The sequence below is a fragment of the Platichthys flesus genome, chromosome 3 (assembly GCF_949316205.1).
Source record: "Platichthys flesus chromosome 3, fPlaFle2.1, whole genome shotgun sequence".
NCBI classification, from domain to species: Eukaryota; Metazoa; Chordata; class Actinopteri; order Pleuronectiformes; family Pleuronectidae; genus Platichthys; species Platichthys flesus.
The window spans coordinates 13,068,616-13,093,774 of NC_084947.1; the positions used below are offsets into that span (position 1 = coordinate 13,068,616).

The 25,159-nt window shown below is 42.5% G+C and overlaps 1 protein-coding gene across 3 annotated transcripts; it reads right to left on the minus strand.

Moving 5' to 3' along the window:
* Positions 1-294: 294 nt before the first annotated feature.
* On the minus strand, positions 295-24,972 carry sgsm1a (small G protein signaling modulator 1a). 3 transcript variants are annotated; one of them, XM_062382010.1, is made up of 25 exons: positions 24,921-24,972; positions 24,768-24,811; positions 18,856-18,931; positions 14,347-14,509; positions 13,914-14,066; positions 13,751-13,818; positions 12,700-12,845; positions 12,075-12,212; positions 11,338-11,462; positions 10,398-10,465; positions 10,110-10,273; positions 9,579-9,708; positions 8,451-8,580; positions 7,935-7,999; positions 7,694-7,839; positions 6,751-6,879; positions 6,468-6,647; positions 5,953-6,024; positions 4,554-5,783; positions 4,335-4,459; positions 3,038-3,120; positions 2,795-2,904; positions 2,577-2,673; positions 2,114-2,281; positions 295-1,893 (listed from the first exon to the last, which is right to left on the minus strand). In XM_062382010.1, exons 1-25 carry the CDS (start codon positions 24,937-24,939, stop codon positions 1,805-1,807), a joined length of 3,918 nt encoding a protein of 1,305 aa, XP_062237994.1. In that variant the 5' UTR covers positions 24,940-24,972; the 3' UTR covers positions 295-1,804. The 3 variants fall into 3 exon arrangements, with proteins under 3 accessions (XP_062237994.1, XP_062237995.1, XP_062237996.1); XM_062382011.1 differs by having other exon boundaries at positions 12,075-12,206; positions 24,921-24,964; XM_062382012.1 differs by having other exon boundaries at positions 4,554-5,720; positions 24,921-24,963.
* Between the last annotated feature and the right edge of the window lie 187 nt (positions 24,973-25,159).

Below are 25,159 nucleotides of genomic sequence, written 5' to 3' on the forward strand. Positions count from 1 at the left end.
TTTCCGAATGTGCAAATATATTTGTCAAATAAAAGAATTCGGATTCTGATGTATCAATTATCTAAATACAAACACCAGACCAGATGTGCATAGTCTTTGTCAAACTAATGTACAGTTATCTGCAGTACTTTTCTCTTCTCTGCTTCTTCCCCGATCGTTTCTGAAAAGTCTCACCACCGTATCATTCTGTCCAGTAAAACTCACACTACAATATCTTTTTGGAAAAATAATTATAATTCCATTTTAATTTTTATTATAAGAACATATACCGTATATATGTATGTATATATGTATATTTATATATATATTGAACTCTTAGTATAGAATTTGATTGTTTTACAATACACATGTTGAGCTGGCCACAAAATAAAAATATTAGCTACAAACAAGGCAGCATTTGGAAGAAGGAAAATAAGCCATGTATAAATAAATCCATAAATAAATAAATACTTTGGAAAATAAACGTTACAACAAATTAAAATAAAGACGTTTTCTACAGCAGTTAGTGTTGACAAAAAAAACTAACAACAAAATTAAATGCAATTCACCGTACCACATTCATGAAGCAACACTTGAAGTACAACTGAGTGACATTTCAAAGGATCACAAGCATGAATGTCAGTCACTGAGACCAATATAAGTAATAATTTAAGGGGTTAAAACATGTATTTTGTACGTCCTCCAATGCGCCAAAACATTAAAACGGTCTAATATTTAAAATCTTTCCTACCTAACCTTTCATTGTCACGCCTCTGGTTAAGTCACTCTCACCCTAAAATAACATTTTACCACCGCCTCGTCTGATCTTCCAGAGTCATAGTCATATTCAAACTGAAATTAACGTTGGATTCAACAAATAAGCGCCAGACAGTACAAGACGATACAAAAATCGAGGGGAGTAAACTGCACAATTTACAAAATAAAGATACAGTGGTTCACTGGATAAAATAATTCAAAAGGACTATGAAATCAGGCATGTTTCCTCATATATAAACCTCTGCCCACACCTCCCTAAATCACTTAGATAATCAGATTATGAATCAACAACGGTTTAACAGAATATAATCCTCATAATACAACAACAATCTAACACAGTTTTCTCAGTACATTACAATTCACACGTAACAAATTATGACATACTATTTGGTAGACAAGGCAGTTTCCGAACATTGAAAACACTGTTAGATGCTAAATCACTGGCATGGTGGTAAATTTCTAATGTTGTGTGTTAAACTTAACGGTAGTTATCAGTGGAGAATAATTTGACTTGTGTGTACTACTTAATAAAGTGAAGACCCGGTATACATTCTTTCCATCTTAAAGGTTGGGAATATATCTAAAAATGTAAACTTGTAGTCTTTGTTAAAATAATACATATTATAAATTATTATCACAACATACTTTTCTCATAAATATAGTCTCTGGTTGAATTCAGCTCTGCATTTGGTTTGAAATGTGCAACTAAACTCTCCGTATTTACTCAAAATATTAAGTGCACTCAGACTTAGATCAACACTTGGGGGATGTCGGACAAAAATATTTGGAAATGACAGCTGTTTTTCTGTTACTTTTGTTTTCTGTCATACATACTGACAAATATTAAGCATAATATTCCCATACAACTGTTGACAACACAAATAACATAGTGGATACAGTCAGTAAGGCTCAAAGCAGCAAACTGTGATTGTAAAGGCTTTGTATAGTGTTAGAGAGAGTGTGTGTGTGTGTGTGTGTGTGTGTGTTTAACTGTGCTGCTACAGCCGCTCACGCTTTACAATGATGGAAAAGAAGAACAACAGCACCATCACTTGTTTTCGATCAGCATCTGCACCTTGTACACGAGATCTCTGGCCAGGGTCAAAATCTGCTTTATGTTGTGGTGTTCAGCCATTTCTGAAAGACAGAGGAAGACTCAAAAATACATTCAGCGATTTCCAAAAAAAACAAGATATGTTCCCCTCAAAAGAAGAAGTGAGATTTCCTATCTTTTACGAGTTCAGGTCTTAAATGTTATATACAAACATCTCTATATTATTTACATGAGAAAATGCTCCTAAATTTCCATAAACGTGTTCACTGTTAGAGTATAAGTATGTGAAGTGGTCCCTTTTACCATTGAAGAACTTGATGATGTCAGTGAAGTCCATGTTGTTCTCCAGGATGATGTCCCTGTAGATCTCCACCAGCGCCAGAGCAATGAAGAGGACAAAGTGACTAGAGGAGGCATACTTAGCCGCCCAGATGGTTTCCCAGACCGCGAACACGTCGTCGTACACCAGCTCTTCAAGAACCAGAACAAACAGAAGTGGAGATATTTAGGAAGACTGTGAGACAAAACAGGGATATCCAAATCAGCCTTTAGCATAACGCAAAGTTAATTATAAAAACAGTTAATGACAATTATTTCATCATCAACTCTCAAGGACAGTTTTCCAAAAGTAAACCCCCTTCAAATTCTTTCCAAATTCAAGTCACTGTGAGTATTCTTAACAAGCTGCCGAGTCGTTTGGCAAGAGAGAGTGTCTCCACTTCGTCTAATTGGCACAAAGTCGGTCACAGCTTTTCTGCCAGTTTACCTCGCTTGAAGTCCAGGAGAAACCAGCGGTAGCAGAAGTAGAAGTGGGTGTAGTCTCCGTTTTGGTGCATTAGCTCAAACAGCTCGGAATCCAGGATCTACTCAGAGAGGGGATCAGAGGAGATTCAGGGAAATGAATAAAGAGTCTGGTGTTGGGAGAAAAGTGAGATCTACTGGGCCGCTACGGTGTGTGTAGAGACTTTACTGTGGCTGCGTCACCTGGATCAGAGAGCGCATGTTGGCAAAGTGAGTGTCCATTGCCCCTCCGTGGGGAAAGTTTTGATTCATCCTCTTCATGAGCTCAGTGAAGCAGCTGAAGGCCATGGCCTCTGAAAGCACCAAGCAGAGAGAGGAGGTGAGTGGGAAAACTCTTTTCTGTCATTCCGTCAATATCTGTACAAATACACCACGTGTCAGGGGAGAGGGGAGAACAGGAAGTTAGTCATCAGTGTGTTGAGTCACCATCGTCCAGGATGACTAGGAGCGGAGCCAGCAGATCACACATGCCCTGAACGTAACCGATGTCAAGGTGCCTCCAGATATAGCTGCAAACAGAGAGAGCGAGGTTTATATCTGGCATCTGCAAGAGGGAAATCAACATTTTTCTTTAATGCTGAAGGCGTGGGTTTTTAAATATATCATCATATAATTAATGAGTTTATCATAACTTTTCTCATGGGTATAAATGTGGTGCAGAGGTTTGCACTGTTGCCTCACACCACGAAAATTCCTGATTTGATCCCAAAAACCTTTCTGTGTGGAGACATGCAGCTTTAGGGTTCGGTTAGAGACTCTGTGATAGTTTTCAGGAAATAAACATCCATTCAATCACACGTGGTGAGCAACAAGTACAGATCCGAACACAAGGCAATGCTCCTCAATGCGTCCTGAGATCAGATCTCGTAACCAAATCTCTGTGTTAACGCAAATCTGTCATGGGCCATATATGAAGCTGATGTCCTCTGAAACAGCTATAGCTTAACAATTAATCAAACACATTTTTTACGCTTCTCAGAATATGAATATGTTAATTTGTTTGTGATCACAGTATCATCAGAGGCACTAAAAATCCAAACCAGTGATATTTTTCCTCCTTTATTCATTTAGGTAAATTATCTTGTGCGCAAAAGACAATTAAAAATAATGAATATGCATCTCTAACGACTTCAGATGCACACAGCCACCGTGATGGAGAAATATCAGCTCATCAAGTTTTAATCTCACCTTGTAATGTGATACAATCGAAATCTTGCTGTTCCTGATTGTCATCGACAGGAATCATTTGCTGCCCATAAAATGAACTTATGTGCAGCAAGGAAATGATCTTGTCTGCACAAGATAACGTCATCAGAAACGTCTGTGTATGGAGACGGGCTAAAAACGACATTATTTGATCTTTGCGAACACAAATTATGTTTTTGATTATTTGCATTCAGAGCAAGGAAGTGACATTCGATCACGGGTGGTCACAGGAGACACATTCGGGATTCATTTGAATTCCTGACGTGAGCAGACAAAGTTAACGCTGACCTTGTGATTGGATCTCTCAGGGACTCTATTGACAGATGGTAGGAATGTGATTGGATGGTTCTTCTCGTTGTGTCAGCCCTGTGATTAATGTCTTCTTATCTAAACAACTAACAAACCAACAGCATCAACCTCCAAAAGCAGATGAATCATTTCCTGTTGATAAAAAAATCTGTCCATGTTTTGCCTGTTAATACAACCCATTCTCTTCCTGCTGCCGTCAGTGTTTTACCTGCACATGATGTTGCGCAGTTTCTCCAGGTTGGCTGGAGTGAAGTACCAGTAGTTCCTGTCGCAGCGCTGGACGTCCTTTTCAATGCGGTGCAGATTTAACGTGTACAAATCCAGCAGCTCTTGCTAAAACAAACAAAGTGATGACAATGAATAAAGCAAGCTCATAGCAGAGATGACTTGCATGAACGTACATGAATAAATATACATGGGAGCTTACAGAGAAGGTACTCCCAGCAGATCCTTGAGCGGTCGCTTTGCTCTTGGTGGCTCCAGACCCGGGCAGAGAATCAAAGTGAGGGTCCAGACTCTCCATCTGTGGCTCCTCGGACAGGATGGACTCTGGGCCCTCCGGAGTGTTCTTTCCTTGCTCCTCCTCCGCGTGAGGGGCCGAGTCCTCAAAGGACTCTCCCTTCCTGCTCCAAGGCACCATGGAAACTTTGGCTTTGGGGATCTCCTCCATCTCTATGGCTGAGGGAGACTCGTCAGATTCAGCCATGACCTGAGGCTCCTCTTTCTGAGGGGCGCAGTAAGTTTCTCTCGTTCTCGCGAACCTGGTGTCTGTTGAGAATAGGAGGTTGGTCTCAATGTCAGCGGCCACAAGATGTTGGACCATTTTTTCTGTCCCCTCAGTCAAACTCAATTCTTGCGGTTCACTTGTGTTTGATTCGTCCATTTCCTTCATCTTTTCCACAATCCTTTGATCGAGCTTTGTCGTTTCCTCGGTTCTGACGTCTACGTCTTTCTTGAGACTATGTTCCACGAGTTCTTCTTTGGATTCTGTAGCAGCTGCTGATACCGTCACAGTATCCTGATCAGACACATCTCTTCCTATTTCTCCTGAATCTAAAGATTGAATTTCTTGAATCTCTGTATCTTCAGACTTGGTTCCCTCTGTTTTAGTAGATTCTGGCTCTTCAACACGTTCCTGGCTTTTAGTTTGCAAACACGTCTCTTTGTCGGTCATCACCAGCTCCTCTTCCGGTGGCTGAATCACGTCGTTATCATTCACCTCAATCTTGGTATTTTCTGCCGTTATGGTCACAGCGAGCGTCTCCTCTTCGTCCTTCACTTCGGTTCTCTCCTGGCTGAGTGTTTCCTCGGTCAGATCTTCACCCTCTACCCCTGCAGGTTTGACAGAGCTCTGTGGTGCCAGGGGGACAGCAGCAGATCTCGGGGCTGCGTCAGATGCGGCGGTGTCGTCTGTGCTGAGCGACGTGTCGGACAGGCCAGAGGTGACTGAGAAGTTGCGGGAGGACGGGTGTCCAGAGTCGGGAGAGCAGGTCCCGTTCTGCAGAGCTCCGTTGGGCATCTTTGGCACCTGCTTGGCCTCTTCGGTCTTGGGCTCCGTCTCAATCTGGTCCACCTCCTCTACGGACTCAAACACCTGAAAGAACAAGCCAAAGGGAAGCAGACTACTCCAGGGGAAGAGATGGAAGGGTGTGAAGAACTAGCAGGGGACAGAATGCAGGTACACAGAATATTGTGATCACATGCATTACACTTTCCCATGTGTTGAGAAACTATGCGAAGGATGATGATTTCAAGAGTGACAGAGCTGATCGGTTGTGGAAAATAATCTTTTCTAGACAAAGTGTTTGAAGGTGACATGTTGATACCTGTGTGCTGTTGCTTGAGTCGCTCTGCAGGCGAGCCAGACTCTGTCTGTCTGAGCTCTGGGAGGACTGGGACTGGATTACAAAACACAATCATTCCAACATATTAATATGTAACAACTTTTGTTGATACACACACCTTACTATATGCTTCCCATTAAAGAGACACTATTTGCACTTCAGACCAAGACTCCTTATAAAGATAGATAACATGTCTCCACTTGCACCTACTGTCCAGAAATGAAACCAAAATATAAAAAATGAAACAATCGAATTACACAAAAAAAAATGAACTAACATCAGTGTGATAAGAACTAGAACGACAAAAAACACATTTTTAGGTTGGTCGATGGCTCATCTGCTAACATGGAGGAGGCGGGTGTCAATGGTCCAGACTCAAGTCCATATGGGTCAGGTTCCAAAAATGCAAACATTGGCTTTTCTTTAGACCTTCTATAGTAAATCTCTTTATTTGTAATAGGTAAAAAACATCAGGCTAATACTTATCACTGCTTTACCTCATTGCTCTGAGTGGAGTCGTGATGGATCATCTTCTGACTGGAACTGTCGCTCGTTACAGAGGAGCACTTGGCCAAAGCTGCGGCGTGCAGCTCCTTCTCCCGCTGGCGGACGATCTCCTCGCAGCCGAGCCACTCACGCATGGTCTGTTGGTAACACACCCGGACCTGTTTGTCCACCTGAGGGGGGGGGGGGGGGGGGTCAACCATCAAGGGGTTAGTGGTTCCGGTGAAAATGCTTTTGGAATCAAAGCCAAAATACATAATCGTAGAAATGACGAACCTCCTTCCTCTCAGCTTCTGACATCCCAAACTGGTAGTGACCCAGCAGGAAAGGCCACACCTCTTTACGCAGCGAGGGCTCCACACCACCAAAGTAGACCAGACGCAGAAGCTCCTGCTCCTTGTAGGCCTGAGGGCACAAGACAGGTTCCACATGTAGCTGCTTTCTGACCAGTCTTTGGATTTTTACTTCCACCAAAGGGGGGGGGGGGGTATCTGCATTAGTCTATATCTAATATTCTACTGTAGCTTAAAACATCAGAATTAACACTATGACAGATGTAGGCACCATGCTTTTAACTCTGCCATTCATACTAACTGGTGCTGCTAACATAAAAATAATAATCTTGTATGTATAAATACTATTATATTATACTATTCTATCACTATTATAACAACCAGTCTGACAGATCTTAAATAGGACACCAAAATGTTCCCTGTCTCTCTCTCTTTCCTCCTCTCACCCCCTCCTCCTCTTTCTCTTCTCTCCCCTCTTTTACACCCACCTCTCCTCTCTTCATAAATGATTAGCATAGTTGTTTACAACAATTAAAAGACTCATTAACCACTTGTTTTTTTTGCTTTAGTACATGTAATGTCAACAGAGCCCTCTCAATGGCAACTGAACATAACCCATACGTGGACGAGAGAGATGTATTACATTTTTTAAGCTAGCACGGTAAATATAGAATATTTGGTTGTGAAACATTTTTCATAGAATCAAACTCTATGTGACTCAATGTAAATGTGATTAATGTCCATATAAACTGTGGATGTGGACTTTGACGGGTCATTAGTTGCACTTCATGCAAACTGTTGAAAGTAATGGCGTGAGTCGCTTGATTAGCAGGCGATGAATATGGATGAAACAGTGGAGGAGTGAAAGAGACACGCTAGGACGATAATGTGAAGTGTTGCCATGCGTTGACCACACTGAGGCTTACTGTGCAGTCCTGAAGGAACGTCTGCCACACTTCTGCAGTGAGCCCTTTGTAGGCATCGCACGGCGTGTCGGGCGCCACGATGGTGTGATTGACGAGGGCAGAGAGATGCGTGCGCACAGTGGACAGGTGACGGCAGTATGCCAACCCTATTTCACAGGACAGTTCATTCATTAGTTTCTCTGCAGAAGCTTAAGTTCATCAAATTCTGATATTCAAGACTTTTCAGGGAGAAATCACGTACAGCCGTAAAATGCCCGAGAGATGATCTGATACTTCATGCTGTCGCACAGCAGCTTCAGAGGAGCCCTGCAGGAAGATAGAGCACAGATCATTCTACTGGGCTACCATACTCTTTATTCTGAAAAGATAATTAAACTAGTATTAAACTGTTATTCATATTGTGTTGAATATATGAGACACTCTATCCAATGTAGACTTAACAATTGTGCCGGGGCTAACCTTTTATTATTCAAATTTTAACCTGCCTTTTCAATAGCCTTCACCCACATTATCTGTCTCATCACCTCATTGTCTCCACACATTCTCATGCCAGTGAGATAAATGTCAAATAACTAATAATGTCTTCTGGGTAATTGCTAGCTTCTTGCATCTTTGCTACGGTTTCCTCGTTACTGTTGAGACACTCTGGTTGTGGCATTAAGGGGTAAAGAGCGAGTGGGCGTGTCTCTGCAGGCTTCAGCAGTTTACCCGTCATGATCCAACACAGCTCAGTCGAGTTAGTGGGTTTCTCTCTCACCTCTCATGGTTGCAGCCCTTGGGCGTCCCTCCCTCGGAGAAGCTCCCCTGAGAACAAGAGGAGCACGAGGCCTTCCTGAGAGTGGGATGCCACATTGTAGCTCCCTGATCCATCAAGTCCGGAGGAGTCACTGCAGCACCGGCACACACACACACACACACACACACACACACACACACAAACACACACACACACACCAGCATTATCATCTTAAGTCATTAGGCTGCGCAGGCTTTCAAAAAACAATTACATTTGCAGATAGATGATTTGAAGTCAGCTGGAAACACTTATGCGTGAGCAGAATTATGCTGAAAGGGCTGCAATTTGTATGAGCGTGATTCCTGTCAGAGCAAAGATGAAGCACATAAAAGACACTGACGCAATATGGAATTAATGCACAATCCGACAGCATGAAGTCATCATTCAATTACAGAATTACAGAGGGAAAGATCAAGTGAACAATAGCCTCTCTCGGTTCAGTAGCCACATTCAATCACTCCGCTGTCCGCCCATCGCCCATTAAAAGGTTACTGTGGCGTACTGCAGTAAAAAAGAGGCACAAGGTGGCAGGGAGCGAGCGGGGGCGTCAAGAGCGGGACACGTCGATAAACGTTTCCGGAGGTGCAGGGCATATTAGATGCAAGGGAATTAAAGCAACGCAAGCCGACAGACGAGCCGAGGTGTGACAGTGTTACAGCTGCTTCCTGTGAGTGAGGGGGATTCTTCAGGGCAGCTGCAGGACCTCTTGGGGACCACCAGGGTCCCCACTTTGGAGGGTGGCTGTCCGCTCGGTTGAAGGGAGTGGGAGGAAGTCAGGTGAGGAGGATGAGTTACAGTCACTGTAACAAACAATGAGCAACATTTTCATGAACACGTAACAATCTGGAGAGGGCCATGTACTGTGGCCAAAACTCAATGGAAGTGAGTGACAACGGACTGGCTCACTTGACTCTGAGCTTGTTTCATTGTCAACATGCGTTGTCACTCACTTCTGTTGAGATTGTGGTTCTGCTGTAATGTAGTTTTTGCATTTGTGTTTTCCGTTAATGCACTTGTGTGAGATGGCTCAGCCTCCGTACCCATGGAGGCTACTTGTGTTAACTGGCTTTTATGTGGAGCGAAACTCACCAAACTCTGACTGGCTGTTTGGAAAGAGGATGCGGAAGACATAGTCTGTGGCCTCGTCCTCCTCCTTATCCGAGACCGACTCTGAGGATCCCTGAGGAACTCTATTTCGCAGCTTCGGAAACACCTTCCCCTGCAGCGAGAGAATAATGAGTCACTAAAATAATGCCAGCAAGAAAAAATTGCTAAACCCTTCTAGCCCGGCTTAACCATCCTTGTGAATTAAAGATGATAAGTGTCTGTATGCTGGAGCCTATTAATATTGGCTGAGCGTGTGTGGGTGGTTTTAATTATTCAGCTTAGCTGCAGATACACAGCTTTTAACAGTCCGACAAAAACATCCATTCGTTTAAATAGACACCTTGTGTGGTGGAGCAGAGAGAACATTAAGCCGCATATTCATCAGCATCCCTCGAACCCATATTGCAACGAGTCAGCGCATTTATGTTCCAATAGAAATGTTGTTTTTAAATGGATTTATTGATTTCATTGTGCTCCGGATGTGAAGCCATAACAAAGACCTCCTGCTCTGACCTTTCCCCTCTGGGACCAGAGCGGTGGGTCCAGCTGGCCGTGGGGAAGGAGGCCGTTCTCCAGGCAGGAGAGGAACTGGAGCAGGTGTCCTCCCCTGGGGAAGCGCAGAGGAGGTCTCTGGATTCCATCCTGACTGACCAGCACCACCGTCCCCCCACTGTCCACTACAGGAAGTGCACAGGAAATGAATCCTTTATAATCAAACTATTCATGATGACGTATTGCTGGCCAATGATTACATTGTGTGTAAAATGCTGGTTTTCAAAATAAAGGCTGGAGTGGACCCACCTTGTTGATGACAGTGCAAGTATACTATCTCCTCGAGAGGAATCGTCATGGCATAGTCCCAAAACACACTGAAAGACATCAAATCAAAATCAGTCAGTAAAAATAGAATGGCTCTCAGTAGAGTACTTACCTCTGTCAACAGTCCCCTTATGAAACCAAATTAAAATTAACTAGATCTGGCTTTGTATTTGTATTCCATGTTTATTGATTATTGATTATTACTTCACGGACTTCAATCTTTGACTGCCCTCTTGCTGCTGTAACATTATTTAAAGATATATGTTCTTTTTCATCAAGATCCAGGAATTATTCTCTGAGAAATCAACGGAAAAAAAATTCCGGTTCCGAACCAAATTTGAATGATGTCTTTATGAAACTCCTTCCAGCAAGGTTTTCTGGAAATATTTTCAGACAAAAAAAAACTGACATGGTGAAAATATAACCTTCTCGGTTGAGGTAATAACAACCAATAGGATCAACACCCAACTGTAAGAAACAAATCCATTGGGATTGTTTATGTATTCTATTAATGAATCAAAATCTAAAGTAACACTCATTTCATGGCTAATAAAATAAAGCACTAGAGAGCGTGCACACAGAGCTGCTCACTGCGACTATCCATTTTATTTGGTGAGATAAACCATGCACGATCACAGGAGCATGACATGGCGGAGAGCTGTCTGACAGTGTCTCAGTCAATAAACCTTCTGCTGCTGCTGCTGCTCAAAAGAAGCCTCATCAGATCAGCAGCATTTCCCCTACACACACCGAGCCCCTTGGCCACACACAAACACACTGAATTATTCAGTAATACCCGAGTGTTACACAAGTGTGTTCTTTGTGTTTGAGGAAGCACATCACATGATAGATATTCTTGGCATGAGGAGGATTACTGATATTATCAAGTGCAGCAATCACAGCAATCATAATAATTCGGCACCTGCGCTCGTAGTCCAAGTCTCCAACAGAGCCGTTCATGAGCTGGTTGGGAGTCCACTTCAGGGTCATGATGTCAGCAGTCTGGTGCAGGGAGAGGTAACCGGGGACAGCCTCCATGTCGTCCCTCTGAAACAACGAGGATGGATGTTTTTCATTAGATGCAAAGAACAGTAAAAGTCAGTATTTGTAAGCCTGAAGCACAGAGGAATGTGTACCTGCACAACTGAACAAAGATATCCCTTTTTTGTAGTAAAAAAAAATGAAAGTCTGGGATATGCCAGATTTAACAGACATGGGAGGCAGTTTAAACAGATAAATATATTTGCAGGCACATATACAACTAGGATGGCACTCGGAAGAGGGCATAGTTTTGCCAAGGCCCCACAGTCTACTTATGAAACCACATTTAAATTCACTAGACCTGGATTTTTCATTTGGATCTGCACCAAATTGCATTCATATTAGTCAATTTTCCCTTTCATTGAGACCCATTAATAATGTGCAAACATACTTGGCAAATAAAATAATTCTGATTCTAATCAGATAAATCAATAAAATGTAAAAAAAAAAATCCTATTTGGAGATTGGATTTGGATTTTGGATCCGCACCAAAAGAAAAAAAGTTATTTCTTGGTTCATGCCTTACCCCTCCACAAAATTGTTGTGGGGGGACATTGGTAGAACAATCATATTTGTGTGTAACATGTGTGAGTGTTTAAGAGAACTGAAGCCAGTTACCGGTTGCACGAGCACGTTGTTTTTGCCGAACAGTAACGTCGCCCTGTTGTTCTGATGCAGTGACTCCACATATTCACGAGCTGACGGTGAGGGGGAAGGGCGTTCATCCATGCTGCTGCTGGAGTGCCGCTTCTGGAACTTCCCCAAACGCAGACACACAACACATCATATCAGATCACCAACATCGTGAGCCAGCGGTCAACTGGTGAAGGCAGTGCACTAGGAATAACAGCTGGCTCATCACCACACAGAATATTTTACAGGAATAAAGCCAATTCATCTTTCACATAAGCACCAATGCATCCTCTCTTCTTCTTCTTTTTGTTAGTAATACACAACTGTAAGAAGTACTGTGGTTTGAGATCAGTCAAGGTGACCTATTTCCGTGTTAACTTGAGGACTGAACAAGAAGACTCTGTACACTCATTGTGTCTCCTGGGACACATTGTGCTTCACTTCATGCGGTCAGGTCCACTCGAATCAGACCCACAGGAGAATGGAATTTGAGAAGATACACGACTAAAACTCGGCATATGTGCTAGTAATCGTGTACTACATATACACAAGGGGGTGAAATAAACAGAGCGTGCATGGTGGAGCACTGTGTGACCGGATCAGGACTTACACACAGCGCAGGCCTCTTGGTGGGAGAGTCCTGCCTGCAGTTGCCACCGTGGATGCGATGTCTCTGCACCAGCTCGTCAGCGGACGGGTCGGTCCAGAAGTGGTCAGCTGTCTTCATCTTGGTGTACTCCAAAGCACAAGGTCCGACTGTCGGAAGGGAAGAACACAGTCAGTTTCTGCAGACATCAGCTGATGGCTTTGCTAACCAATGATGGGCACTTGATTCTCCTCACAATCAAAATGAAAAGAGAAGGATATAAAAAGTAAGAACCTAGTTTTTTGTCTTGATTATGGTAAATGGTCTTTATTCATGTGGTGCTTTTCTGGTCTTGTTGACCACCCACAGTGCTTTACACTCATTCTCCGTTCACACACATATTCAAACAGTGCATCTCTGTGCAGCACTTTCACTATCACACATCACACACAGCCATCAGGGGCAATTTGGGGTTCAGTATCTTGCCTAAGTTCACATCTGCACCCAAAACTATAAGGAGACCTAGATTAGGGATAGAGGAAATTGATATAAAAAGTGCAAGTCTCTGGCATGGCAGGATATTTGAGTTTAAATTCTTCCTATGATGGAAAGCCTGCAGAAATGGGCGGAATGACACAAGGTTGAATTGTATTGCTCATCCCTCTCTGTCTCTATGCATCCAGCATCAATAAACTGTTTCTGATGCAGACATCTGGGTCTCACAAACCTCCCACCCAGTCCTGGCTTAGCTCCACTGAAACTAACTGTCACTTTCCAATTTTCAAGTCAACCAATTACCTGAAAAATAAACCAAGAAAAAGCCACTTGTTTGAAAGCATATTTTTTTGGTGGCACATATTTCTTGAGTGGACAAAGGGCAGAGGAACCAAATTGCCCTGTAAGAAAGTACAGAGTAGAATAATGTTCTTGTACTGGTGAGAGCATGTCCTGAAAAAAGCTAAATTCTACTTTAGACCACCACGATCTCACATTTGAGCCCAAACCAGGGTGCAGCTCGATGCTCGATGATTGCAATACATCACACAGATACTTGCTTAATGTGGCACATAATTACCTAACAAAGAGGCAAGGATAGGTCCATCTACATTGTCCATGAGAACAGCCTCTTTCTCGTAGTATTTACTGGAAGACAACGTGAGAGGGGGACATTTGAAAGGACATAATGTTCTGACGAGACGAACAGCTGGACAGAAGGTCATTGGCTCCTCTCACTGTACCTGCTGTTCTCCACCAAGTAGAGAACGATCTTGTCCAGCACCTTTTCAAAAAGAGCCGCCCGGATCCACAGGTTCTTGGCTCCCTGTGGGCCGAGGCCGGGCAGCCGGGGCATCTTACGAAAGCTGTCCTGACTCTGCAAGCTTTGACTTCGTCTGCAGAGCGACAGAGACAAACAGATTCAGCATATTTTTTTTTTTAAATGTCCATGAAGTAAAACTGCATGTGCTTGAAGCTAATGGCACTGTGACTCATGAAAGATTATAAACATGAATTATTTAGAAGCTTTTCACAATAAAAAAGAAGTCCGTCGGGTACACGCGGACGGCCGTTTGTTTTCAGTGCTTTCACTGGTACAATCAAACAAGCTTTGATGTGAGCTTTGAAGTCTGGTGCAATGTGTGAGAAGGAAACTGGGATGTGTGCGTCCCTCACTTTGTCTCGATGATCTGCTCGAGCTCCTGGGCCTTCCTACACAGCTCCTCGGCAGGAGCAAAGCTTTTCCCCACCTTCATGAAGAGGGCCGCTATCTTGTTGCTGCGCAGAAAACCAGCTACTCGTCGCCTCAGCCCATGCAGAACACACGCCTCCACCGCAGCTGTTTGGAAGACAAACAAAACTTCCTTTAGAAAAACAAAATTAACTAAACAAAATTGTTTTCCTGCCAAATCACCTTTGTGTAATTAAAATTATTACAAATTAAAATAGTAATAACAAATATTTTGGCCATCTGGGAGCAAACACAACACTGACATTTTGCCAACATGTTAGTAAACACCGTCTATTTAAACATCCACCAGAGAAAGGAGACCATTAGCATACATTTGTTTAGGCTCAGTTTCCATCAGGAAAAAAGAATGGCTCTAAACATGACAAACACGCAACATAGAACAAAAGCCAAGGTATTCCATAGACCTCTTGGACATTGCAGCTGTTGTTTGAAAGCCAATTATATATTCACATAAATAAGAACAGCTTTTATTTGTATCACTTGGTAAACCTGTCATCTAGTAACATGTCCAGCATAAGTTGCATAACATTGACATTTAATCAAATAAAGACTAAATTGACAATTCAATTTAGGACAGTCCACTCAGTGACAATGTCCAGGGAAATAACGATGAATGTTCACTTCACTTTTCTGGGATACAGTATATTCACAATTTTTTATTTTCATATTTTATCCATTTAATTATTTTTTGTGATTTGTATAAAATCCTCTGAATGGTGTCTCAATGTGCATGATAGCCATTTTTTTAATGAAGTCATACCTTCACGTAATCATTTTATCATGAGCTTAGATTATCCAGTAAGTCTGTGACAGGATAACACACATTTGCACAATCATCCGACGGCGCAGGAAAACAGTCTCCCCTCTGCTCTCCTCGCTCTCAGGCCTACGTGGCAGGGCCCGGAGCTGTGTTGACATTTGAGTTCCCTTTCAGGGCTAATCCTGTGGCTCTGCTCACATGGGGTCAGGGGGAAGGCTGGGGTTACCATGGCAACCCCCCTTGATGGAGCGCTCGAGCTCTGAGAGAGCGGAGCGGAGGGAGGGAGGGATGGCGGCGACTCATCAGCATCACAATCTCTTTCCATCATCCATACTCCCTCACACACTGCTTCCCTTCTCTCCCGCGGCCATCATCGCTCTGTAAACCTGTCACCGCTCACACTATCATCTCTGTTTTTACTTCAAGCTAGACAATAAAAGTGTCACCCGAACCATCATCGTTCAGGTGTGGTTTTCTTTTTATTTAATTAAATCTTTTCTACTTTTCAGTTCTTCGTTTCCTTCGTCATCCTTCCTCTCGCTCACAGAGTTTTCTTGTCCGTTTCCTCCACATCATGTGAGAGCAGGAAGCTAAATGTCAGAACAAAGCGTACCGTTACGAGGTCTCAGATACAGCTCATCACCATTGCTCTGTCATCGTTACAACTAACTAGTCTCAGATGGCCGAGGAAGATGCAGAGAAATCTGCTCCCAAACCTTCACACCTTTTTCACAGCTAATGTCTCGGCTCTAAGACACAGATAACAACTCTAATTCCCAGGGTGCCACAGTGTCTGCACAAACAACCTACAAACGAAATGAACAGCAGCATCAGTGGTTGTATCAAAATAATAATTAGCATATCGCACGCCCGGGGAAATTTGTTTAATTGCCACGGAGAACGTAAAGATAAAAGCTTGAAGGTGTGGGAGATGCGGGCCGGAGTCTTCCACATACGAGACCATCAACATATTCAGATTAAATGTTTTATCTGTCGCAAACAGCAGCGAGCGAGTGCCTAAATGTTCTGTGAGGAAGATGTGCCTCAGATCAGCGGGATCAGCCCTTTGTGCTGTCGCTCCTGGTTAAAACAGTAAATTATCTCTAATCATCCTGTATCTGTGGCAACTGAGTGCATTAACACAAAGCCACAGTCGCCTCACTCCACTGAGAGCCGCAAAGAGGCACCAACACAAGGTCTTAATATCGACACTTCTGAAAGGATTCATCAATAAGTCAATAAGTTAACGATCAATTCGGCATTTGTATTATTTAAATCGTACCGCTTCTGCTATGTTCTAATGTAGTTGGATAAATAAAGAAAAATTGAATTATACCAGGGTGTCCTGTGGTAGAGTAAATTATTATTTTACATTTCACAGAAAGAAATATCACTTCACTTAATTGCCAAAAGCGATCACTAGATTGATCAGTAATTGATGATATAAATACTTAAAAATCATTCGTAGAAACTTTTATCAGGTGTATTAATCTATTATCATCTTATTTCGTATGATTCAACCTTCCTGTGTTTGCTCCTACAGAAGCCGTTTCGGAGAATTGTTATTGTGATGTGGCACGGCTCATATACCACGAGAAGCGAGGGCTAGAAATTCATTGAACAGAGCTTCACCAATACAGCTGTATCTCACATGTATGTGTTGAGCTACTTCTCATTGATTCACAACTAAATTTGACAGCGGCGATCTGATTTCCTCTCCACGGCGTCTGCAATTTCTCATTTACTCTGCCCGGGTAGCTTATCAAAGTAGCCAAGATGGTGGAGGCTAATTGCTCCCTGGTGAGCTGGCCGAGCTCATCCCCCATCCTCCACTCTCTCAATCACTCAGTCAGTCTGGGCTGTGAACAGACCACAGCCGAAAGAGGACGTGAGGTAACAAGAGCCACTGCAGGGATCACAGGGAGAGTCAGGTGGAGGAGGAAGCTGCGGCTGTCCACAGAGCAGAGAGATGAGAGGGTCCTCCTGAGCCTGAGCTGCTACGTGTCCACTGGGAGCTACGATGGCAGAATAGGAAATGATATGGCCCAGTATCACACTGTAATAAGAAATAAAGTCTGTGTTCTGTGACAAATTATTTTCATAACCCTCACGGAGAAAAACAAAAGAATAAAGAGAGGTTTGGACTAAGCTGATTATTGGGGGGCATGGATGTGCAGTGTCGTTCTCCTTCGCTGGTTTAATAAGGTTTTCAAGCTGTGAAAAGCCGATCAGCTTTGACATGAGGAGATCGTGATCTTACTTCTGTGAAGAACAACACATATGCTGTGTAATGTACATTAAACTGGGACGCTTTATTCTCCTCACAATATTTTGTTTTGTTGCCTCCCCCAAGAGATTATGTTTTCATTGCAGTTTGTCCGTGAGGAAAATCCACCAAAAATAATTAGGACCCATTATATTTTGGCGTGGATCCTTACTTTCTTTAATATATCAGTTTTCCCAAGAAAAGAATCTGAGGGATCCAAAATCTATGAGTGTGTGAAATGATGTGCAACTTGATTGAATTTAATGAGACTTGTCTTTTGCCTTTATTGACCTCATGAGTCTGAAATAGATCTTAGAACAACAGATTACAGCTCGTCACATCTGACCAGTGCGAGCGTCTGCATGTGAGCAGTGTGTTTCTCACAATAATCCCGCTGTTCTCTATTAGTGCCGTTTAAAAATGAAAAAAATAATGTTGGCTTCCTGATTAGAGAGGTTTTAAAATATATTCTTGATGTTGGACAAAGATCGTGATTGTTTGAAAAAAGGTCCAATAATAAGGACCACCAACTTTATTTTGTAGGATTTGGAAGGAGATATACTGAATACCCAGTACATCTTACTGTTGCCAGGATTTCTATTTGTATAAATTTATAAAATTGTGAATAATTAGCTGTAATTCTTTGTTCGTGTTACTGTTGAAATAAACAGTGGACACCAATATTCTGATTAGTAACTTTATTCTGAAAAAGATGTTTAGACAAGTTGCTAATGTGACTTAGGGGGTAGAGTGTTCGTCCACAAACCAGAAGGTCGAAGGCTCAATCCTCAATATTCCCCATCTGCATGCCGAACTGTCCTTGGGCAAGATACTGAACCCCTAAATGGCCCATCATAGATGTTGAATACACTAACTGTAAGTCACTTTGGATGAAAGCACCCACCAAATGACATATAATACATATACTATAATATATATGCAATTTATTTTTCTGTTTACATGTACATATAGCCTGATTGTGACAGCGAGCAGTTGCTGCACATGTGGATTTTGCCAAAATGCTGTGAAAACTCCAATAGGACTTTACAATGCGGTTGAAAATGTATACATGCTGTTGAGTTTCTTGTCCAGACTATTGCCCTGATCATGTTAAATCAGAATATGGCTGAAACATCAAACATTTCCTTTGACTCCTGATATGTGTCAGAACAGAAAGTATCGATGTGACAATAGTAAGGACTTAACTAAACTAAACTAACTTCTTATGTTTGCATTATTCATTGTGTTTTTCCATGTTAGATTAACATAGACGACAACATGATGAAGGTTCACATGAAATTTCACAGTAACACTCATCAGGTTAAAGAGACAACATGGGTGTTGCAGAGTTTTTGAAGTTGAAAATTCAAATGAATGAGGGATCCATTTGTATTTTTGATGACTCACCACAAAAAGACACAATATGGCTGCTGTCTTCGTGGACAAATTTCCTGGTCACGGCTTCTTCCATAATCTGCTTCACCTGTCAATGATGGAGCAGATGCTGGATGAGTCACTCATTAATATGCGACTGTCAGTCTCACACACACACACACACACACACACACACACACACACACACACACACACACACACACACACACACACACACACACACACACACACACACACACACACACACACACACACACACACACACACACACACACACACACACACACACACACACACACTCTGTGATGAATATGTTGGTGACAGAGTGAAACATGTGATTGAGGGAATCATTCTGAGAGTTTGTTCAACTAAAGCACGTCTGGGAATCAGGGATGGACTGGGGGTACAAAGTTAAAAGGCAGAAGAACACAACAGAGTGGGGGGGGAGCGTGCATGTTAAGTTGCTGGATGAGTCACCAGCTCTTCTGGGAAATGGAGGTGGTACATTTGAGGGTGCTTGGGGTGTGGGGAGCGGTTGTCAAGGCTTCTTCACGGTGACCTGACAGCAGCGACAAAACCAATAGTTAAAGATGACTGATTAATCAATCCCTCCTGTAGCTATGGAGACGCCCACATGTGATCTGCACGGGGACCGTCCACCTCCGACAGAGTCGTGCAGACGTCTCTAATTTCCTGCTGAGATGTGCCTCTCCACTGTGGCCACGCTGCCAAGTTCATCCTATTCCCTGTGAGACAGCTCAGTGTTCACGATGCGCCTGCTGTCAAGCAATATCAGTTTTCACAGTTTGATATTTACAGCTTCATCATAAAATTTTCCAGGAGATAAATTAAAATTAGATCTAATTTCCCACTACGGCTCAATTTTATGGACCAATCATTTTGATATCTGGTTTACTGGCTGGTCACAGATGGATTCGAATACCTGTCAATTTCAACGGATGTATTTCATAAAGGGTAATAGTGATAAATAAATGAGTTAAAGCATCCATTCATAAGAGAGCCATTAGAATCACAATGTATCTTATAATGTTGAAGTAATCGTTAGTCAGAGGGATGGGCTCTTTCACAGTGTCACACAGGATTAGATTTATATTGACAAACTGCTAAACTGCATTTCAATGTTTATAATCAGATCAGTTTTACCTTCTTTACCAATAAGTTTAACCAATAACCCCCCCCAAAAAAACAGATGTGAATATCGGTTTCTGGATAATAATCCAACGAGTAATCCAAAGAATGAGTTCCTCAATTTCACATTAAAACCTTGTTGAACCAGAGATCTTGAAATTAGAGATGTTGTACCTCAGTATAAATAGTATTATTTCACAATAAATACAACATCATCTTCCCTCATTCCGACTGATATTAAAAAACGTGGCCTTTGCACACAGGCACATGAACCGACCTATAGCAAAGCCACACGGGGGACATTTATTCACTGGTTTTCTCTCTGCGTGCACCTGACGCATAGTGAACTGATTGCCAACTTGAAGCTGCAGACTACTGATATTTGTTCCTCTCAGCAACAGATCAGATCTCTGAGGAATTCATATGGTGAGGTGTCTGAGCACTGACAACCTGTGTGTTTCCATGGAGACGGCACGTGTCGCCCAGTGGATCACTTCCGCCTAAGACGATGCGACAACAACATTCATTCACCTCGGAAACAAACAAAAAGAACTGCGGCTCCTTTAACTCCACCAGCTCCATCATTTCCATCTCCGGCTTCATATAGAGACTTAATGTGTTAATATGGTATCGTTCATTTACAAAAAGAGACAAATCCATAATGGTCGATACATTTTCACTAGACTTTATCGATGTGCGTGACGCGACAACAGTCATTAGTGTTGAATCTACTCTAACTAACCAATGCAGCTTGGAGGCATCACAGGGTGATAAAAGATCATCAGAGTATTTCAAATTAACTCCTGCAACAGCAGAGGCAAGAAATAAGAGGCAGAGAGAAAGCCACATCCATTAACACCCACCCTTCATTATTCATTGTCTCTGTGGCCACTGATGAATGAAGGGAGGAAGACACAGCGCGGAAAAAAAGAGGAGAAATCTTCATCACTGTTATTCATGTGAATCCAGGCGCACACATGGAGCTACAGCTCTGACGTGAGGCTATCTATTTGAATTACGTTTCCTTTGTTTGAATGATGATTTAATAATGAACGAGCAGACTATTACATGGCAAGAAGCACAAAATCAATGCAACCACTACACCGTCTCCCCACAGGGTCTATTCAGGCGCTCTTCTGGAGCATTTGATCGTTATCACATTATCCGTGGCTGCAAAAGAAGTCGCCCGTTTGTCACGGAAATGCAGATGTTCAAAATTTACAGTATATCTGAGCGCTTTATGGAATTCTTGTTGTAGGAGCCAAAGAAGTATTTAGCCCCTGTTGATAATTGTTTACCCGGGCTGCAGATGATTGTTTTATTATAACTTTATGGGTGCAAGCGGTGTGGCTTCTCTTTTCTGCGATATGCCTCGAGTCCCAGTGCGACTGGGGTCTATCTGTGGGGAGATAAATGTTCTTCCTGTAGGTTTTCTCCAGGTACGCCTGCTTCCTCCCTCAGTCCAAAGAAAAGCAGATGTAGGAGTTAAGTTAACCGGAGACTCTAAATTGTGTGAACTGATGTTTTACTCTGTTTGTTGACGACCTGTCTAGTGTGTCTCCCACCTCTCGCCCAATGCCAGCTACCCTCCCTCACTACCATCAAAGGCTAAGTCGTATAGAAACGTATATACTGGGTGCGCTCTCTCCCAATGTCTGCTTTACAGAATAAGGACAATACCACGGTTCAAAGTTCCATGAGAGGAACGCTGCGATTTGTCTTAATCGCCCCCCCACTTGCACAGATTGGAAGTGAACCAAATATGAATGTTTGCCGATGCAACATCCACATATGTGAGACTAGGACCTAACAATAGATGAGGGATGGATGGAAATAGAAAGGGCAAGAGTCAAGTTTGAGTGTTGGACAGAAATGTATTTTTTTTAACGCTTGAGTTTCTGAAGTTTCATTTCACTCACAGAACAATGATCTCTCCGCAGCCTTATCCTGCAATGTGCATCAACCCTGTTTACTATGAATGACCATAAATTAGGACACCTATAAACCAGCAAACACAGAACAAGACTGGAGGATTATCTCCATCTCCTCTGTCTGAAACCTTGTGAGACTGGAAAGTAAATGCTTCTGATCCCTGAGGCCTTTGTGTTCTCTACCCCCACTTCCTCTCCTTTGGCAAACACAGATGTGTATTTGCGTTTGAGTGCATGAGTGATATACACAAAGACAGAGGGAGGCGCACAATCAAAGTAAGATAAAGAGAGAGAGAGAGAGAGGCAGACGGAGATGGGTTCTGTATCAAAGCCGAGGTAAATAGGAAATTTCCTCCAAACCAGAAGGTAATTCTGCTGCCACAGGCCTTCCGCTCTCTGGATACTGACCTATATCCAAGTCTATTTGAGCAGACAGGTGGCACATAACCAGCTGGACCAGGAGAGTGTGAGAACACACAGCATTGAGACGCCATATGCTGGAACCCACGCAAAGTTATAATAATCATAAATTAACGGGAAACCAGCACAAACAACATCTTTCTCTATATCTCTTCGGTTAAGAGATATCTAAAAAAAAAAAAAATCATCTAAAATGTTGATTTTGAAGAAGCGCCATTTGCAGACCAAGTGAGTCCATCTGCAGAGTCCATCAACAGGCTGCATTTGTGGAAAACACTGAAACAGTCACCGTTGAATGAATCTCAGCGAGGCCGTACCAGCACACAGGAAGCAGGTTTAATCATGGGAAGGGTCTGGTCTCTGCTGATAAGACTGCAAGCATGACTCAGAGGAAAAAGAATTCAGAACAGAGTCTCTACTTTCCTCTTTTCACAAGACCCAGGATGTGATTTGTATGCGTTTGTTTGACAGGATTAAAGTTGTGTTATTTATGAGGCAATCGGAGGTAAAACTAATAACAAAAGAAGCAGAACAGGTTAGAAAAGTGAGAGGAAAAGAAAAGGAGTATAACCTTGTCTGAGCCAGTAAAACTAATATTGATGTTGCTCTGCTTCAATGAGCTTTTGACTCAGACCAACAGCAGTGGAAGAGGAAAGCTGTGATACTGTGAATGTAAATGTTAAATGAAGTGTTGGTGATATTGAGAAAACCTTCCTTGAACAAACAGTGAGAAACAGAAAACTCACGTGACAAGCTTCACGTCACTGTAGAACAATGGAGACACAATGGAGTGACCAACAATCTGGTCTTCAGCTTTCCTTTCACAATGAATGAACTATCTAATATATTGCTTTAACTATAAATGCTCAATATCTTATTCACTGTGGAGACTTAATTGTGTTTTACAGCACCAGCTATAAGTTCCAACCATATCACTGCAAACACAAACAATAAGAATCAAACTTAACCTGACTAGTTACAGTGTGTTCATTACAATACAATGTACAATATGTGACTTCGGCCGCTAAGCGTCTCTCGATCAAAACAATAACAAAAGACCTAGTTTGATAATGTCGTGAAGCAGCAAGGGATCCTGGAAGCTGTTGTCTGCATTCATGTTTTATTCACGATAAAAACTGTGAATTAATTGCATTCAAAATGTTGGATTTTATGTTGGTTTTCTTAACAAATCTAAATGCAACCAGACATTAGAAGTTATCAAATTACTCCTCAGTCATTCTTCTTCGCCGTATCAGATCTTAGCATCAGCCCCATTTTCCTTCACGTGAAACGATGACAGGCTTATGTGACCTTTACAAACAGTCGGTGATGTGTCAGAGATCTTTGTCACTAATTGTGTGTAATTTAGCAAACAATGGACCATGAACACCTCCTGTAAAAAGCTCCTCATCCAGAGGGATGAACAGCTCTTCATTAAAGGTAGTGATGTTTGAAAACACAAATAAACAAACCTCCAGAGCTGCTTCCACACAAACACACAACCACACAGAAATGTTTGTAGTGAGGACCCTAACCCTATTGACATCATACATTCATCGTAACCCTCAAACAGCCCATTGATAAAGTGAGGACAGGTCAAGATGTCTTTACTTTCCAAACATTTCCTCACTCTGTAGGGTCTTTGCACACACACACACACACACACACACACACACACACACACACACACACACACACACACACACACACACACACACACACACACACACACACACACACACACACACACACACACACACACACACACACACACACACACACACACACACACACGTCTCCATGACTTCAGAGGACATTACTCTGACTTTAAATTGATTTCATGGCGACTTACTTTAACCTTATACTTACCAAAACATAACCTTAACCTACACCTAACCTACACCTAACCCTAATCTAACTAAACATAACCTATATTTAAACAACTCTAACCACCCAGCATGTATCCACCTTGATGATTTGCATTATTTGGACATGCTTTTAGTCCACATAGGAAAGACAGGACCCCATAATGAGACCGTGTAAACAGGTTTAGGTCCCTACAACATGAGTAATACCTGAGCCACACACAGTCAGTGTGTTGGCTCTTGTGCCATAAACACCACCAACACAGACAATCTGTTCCCTTCTCCACCATCATGACTGAGCTGCTGCACCAACACACGCACTGACAACAAAGAACATATCAAACACATTCTAACATATGATTCTAACACATTCAGCCGCACTGGAACTATGCTGTTCTCCTTGTATCTAGTGCAACCTTGTGTTCTAGTCTTTGTGGTAAAGATGAGCACTCGCACATGTTATGGATCATGTGGAACTAGCCTGTGCGTGTGCACGTTGAACTGCGCTGGTTCGCATGAAGCAAAGTGTTTGCTTTTCCAAGTCGATAAAACCACCCACCTCCTTCTTGACGGTGCGCAGCAGCTTCTGACGAGTCTCTGCCTCTGGAACACAGGCACATGCAGTGTTTAACAGTCTGACTCCGTCTGATCACCATGACACAACAGACATTTACAGATTTACATGTTTATAAATGTGTGTGTATGTTCCCACCTGCCATGATTGTTGCCATGGATCCTGTCTCCAGCCTGTGAGCAGGTCCCCTCCCATCAGCTGAGTGGCGCTTGTTCGCAAAGATGTGGCTCACGACAACAGCTCCGTTTTACACACGCCCCTTAAAGACATACACACACACACACACACGCACGCACACACGCACACACACACACACACACACACACACACACTTTATCTTTCTTTGCTAAATACATTTCTTACAACAATGCTATATC

Bases quoted from the DNA above. Each gene is read 5' to 3' on its own strand.
- sgsm1a (XM_062382010.1), bottom strand. The intron at 13,819-13,913 runs GTACAGTGAGAG...GTTGTCTTCCAG, and splicing joins TACTTGGTGGAGAACAGCAG to TAAATACTACGAGAAAGAGG. The intron at 2,905-3,037 runs GTGACTCAACAC...TGGTGCTTTCAG, and splicing joins CCTAGTCATCCTGGACGATG to AGGCCATGGCCTTCAGCTGC.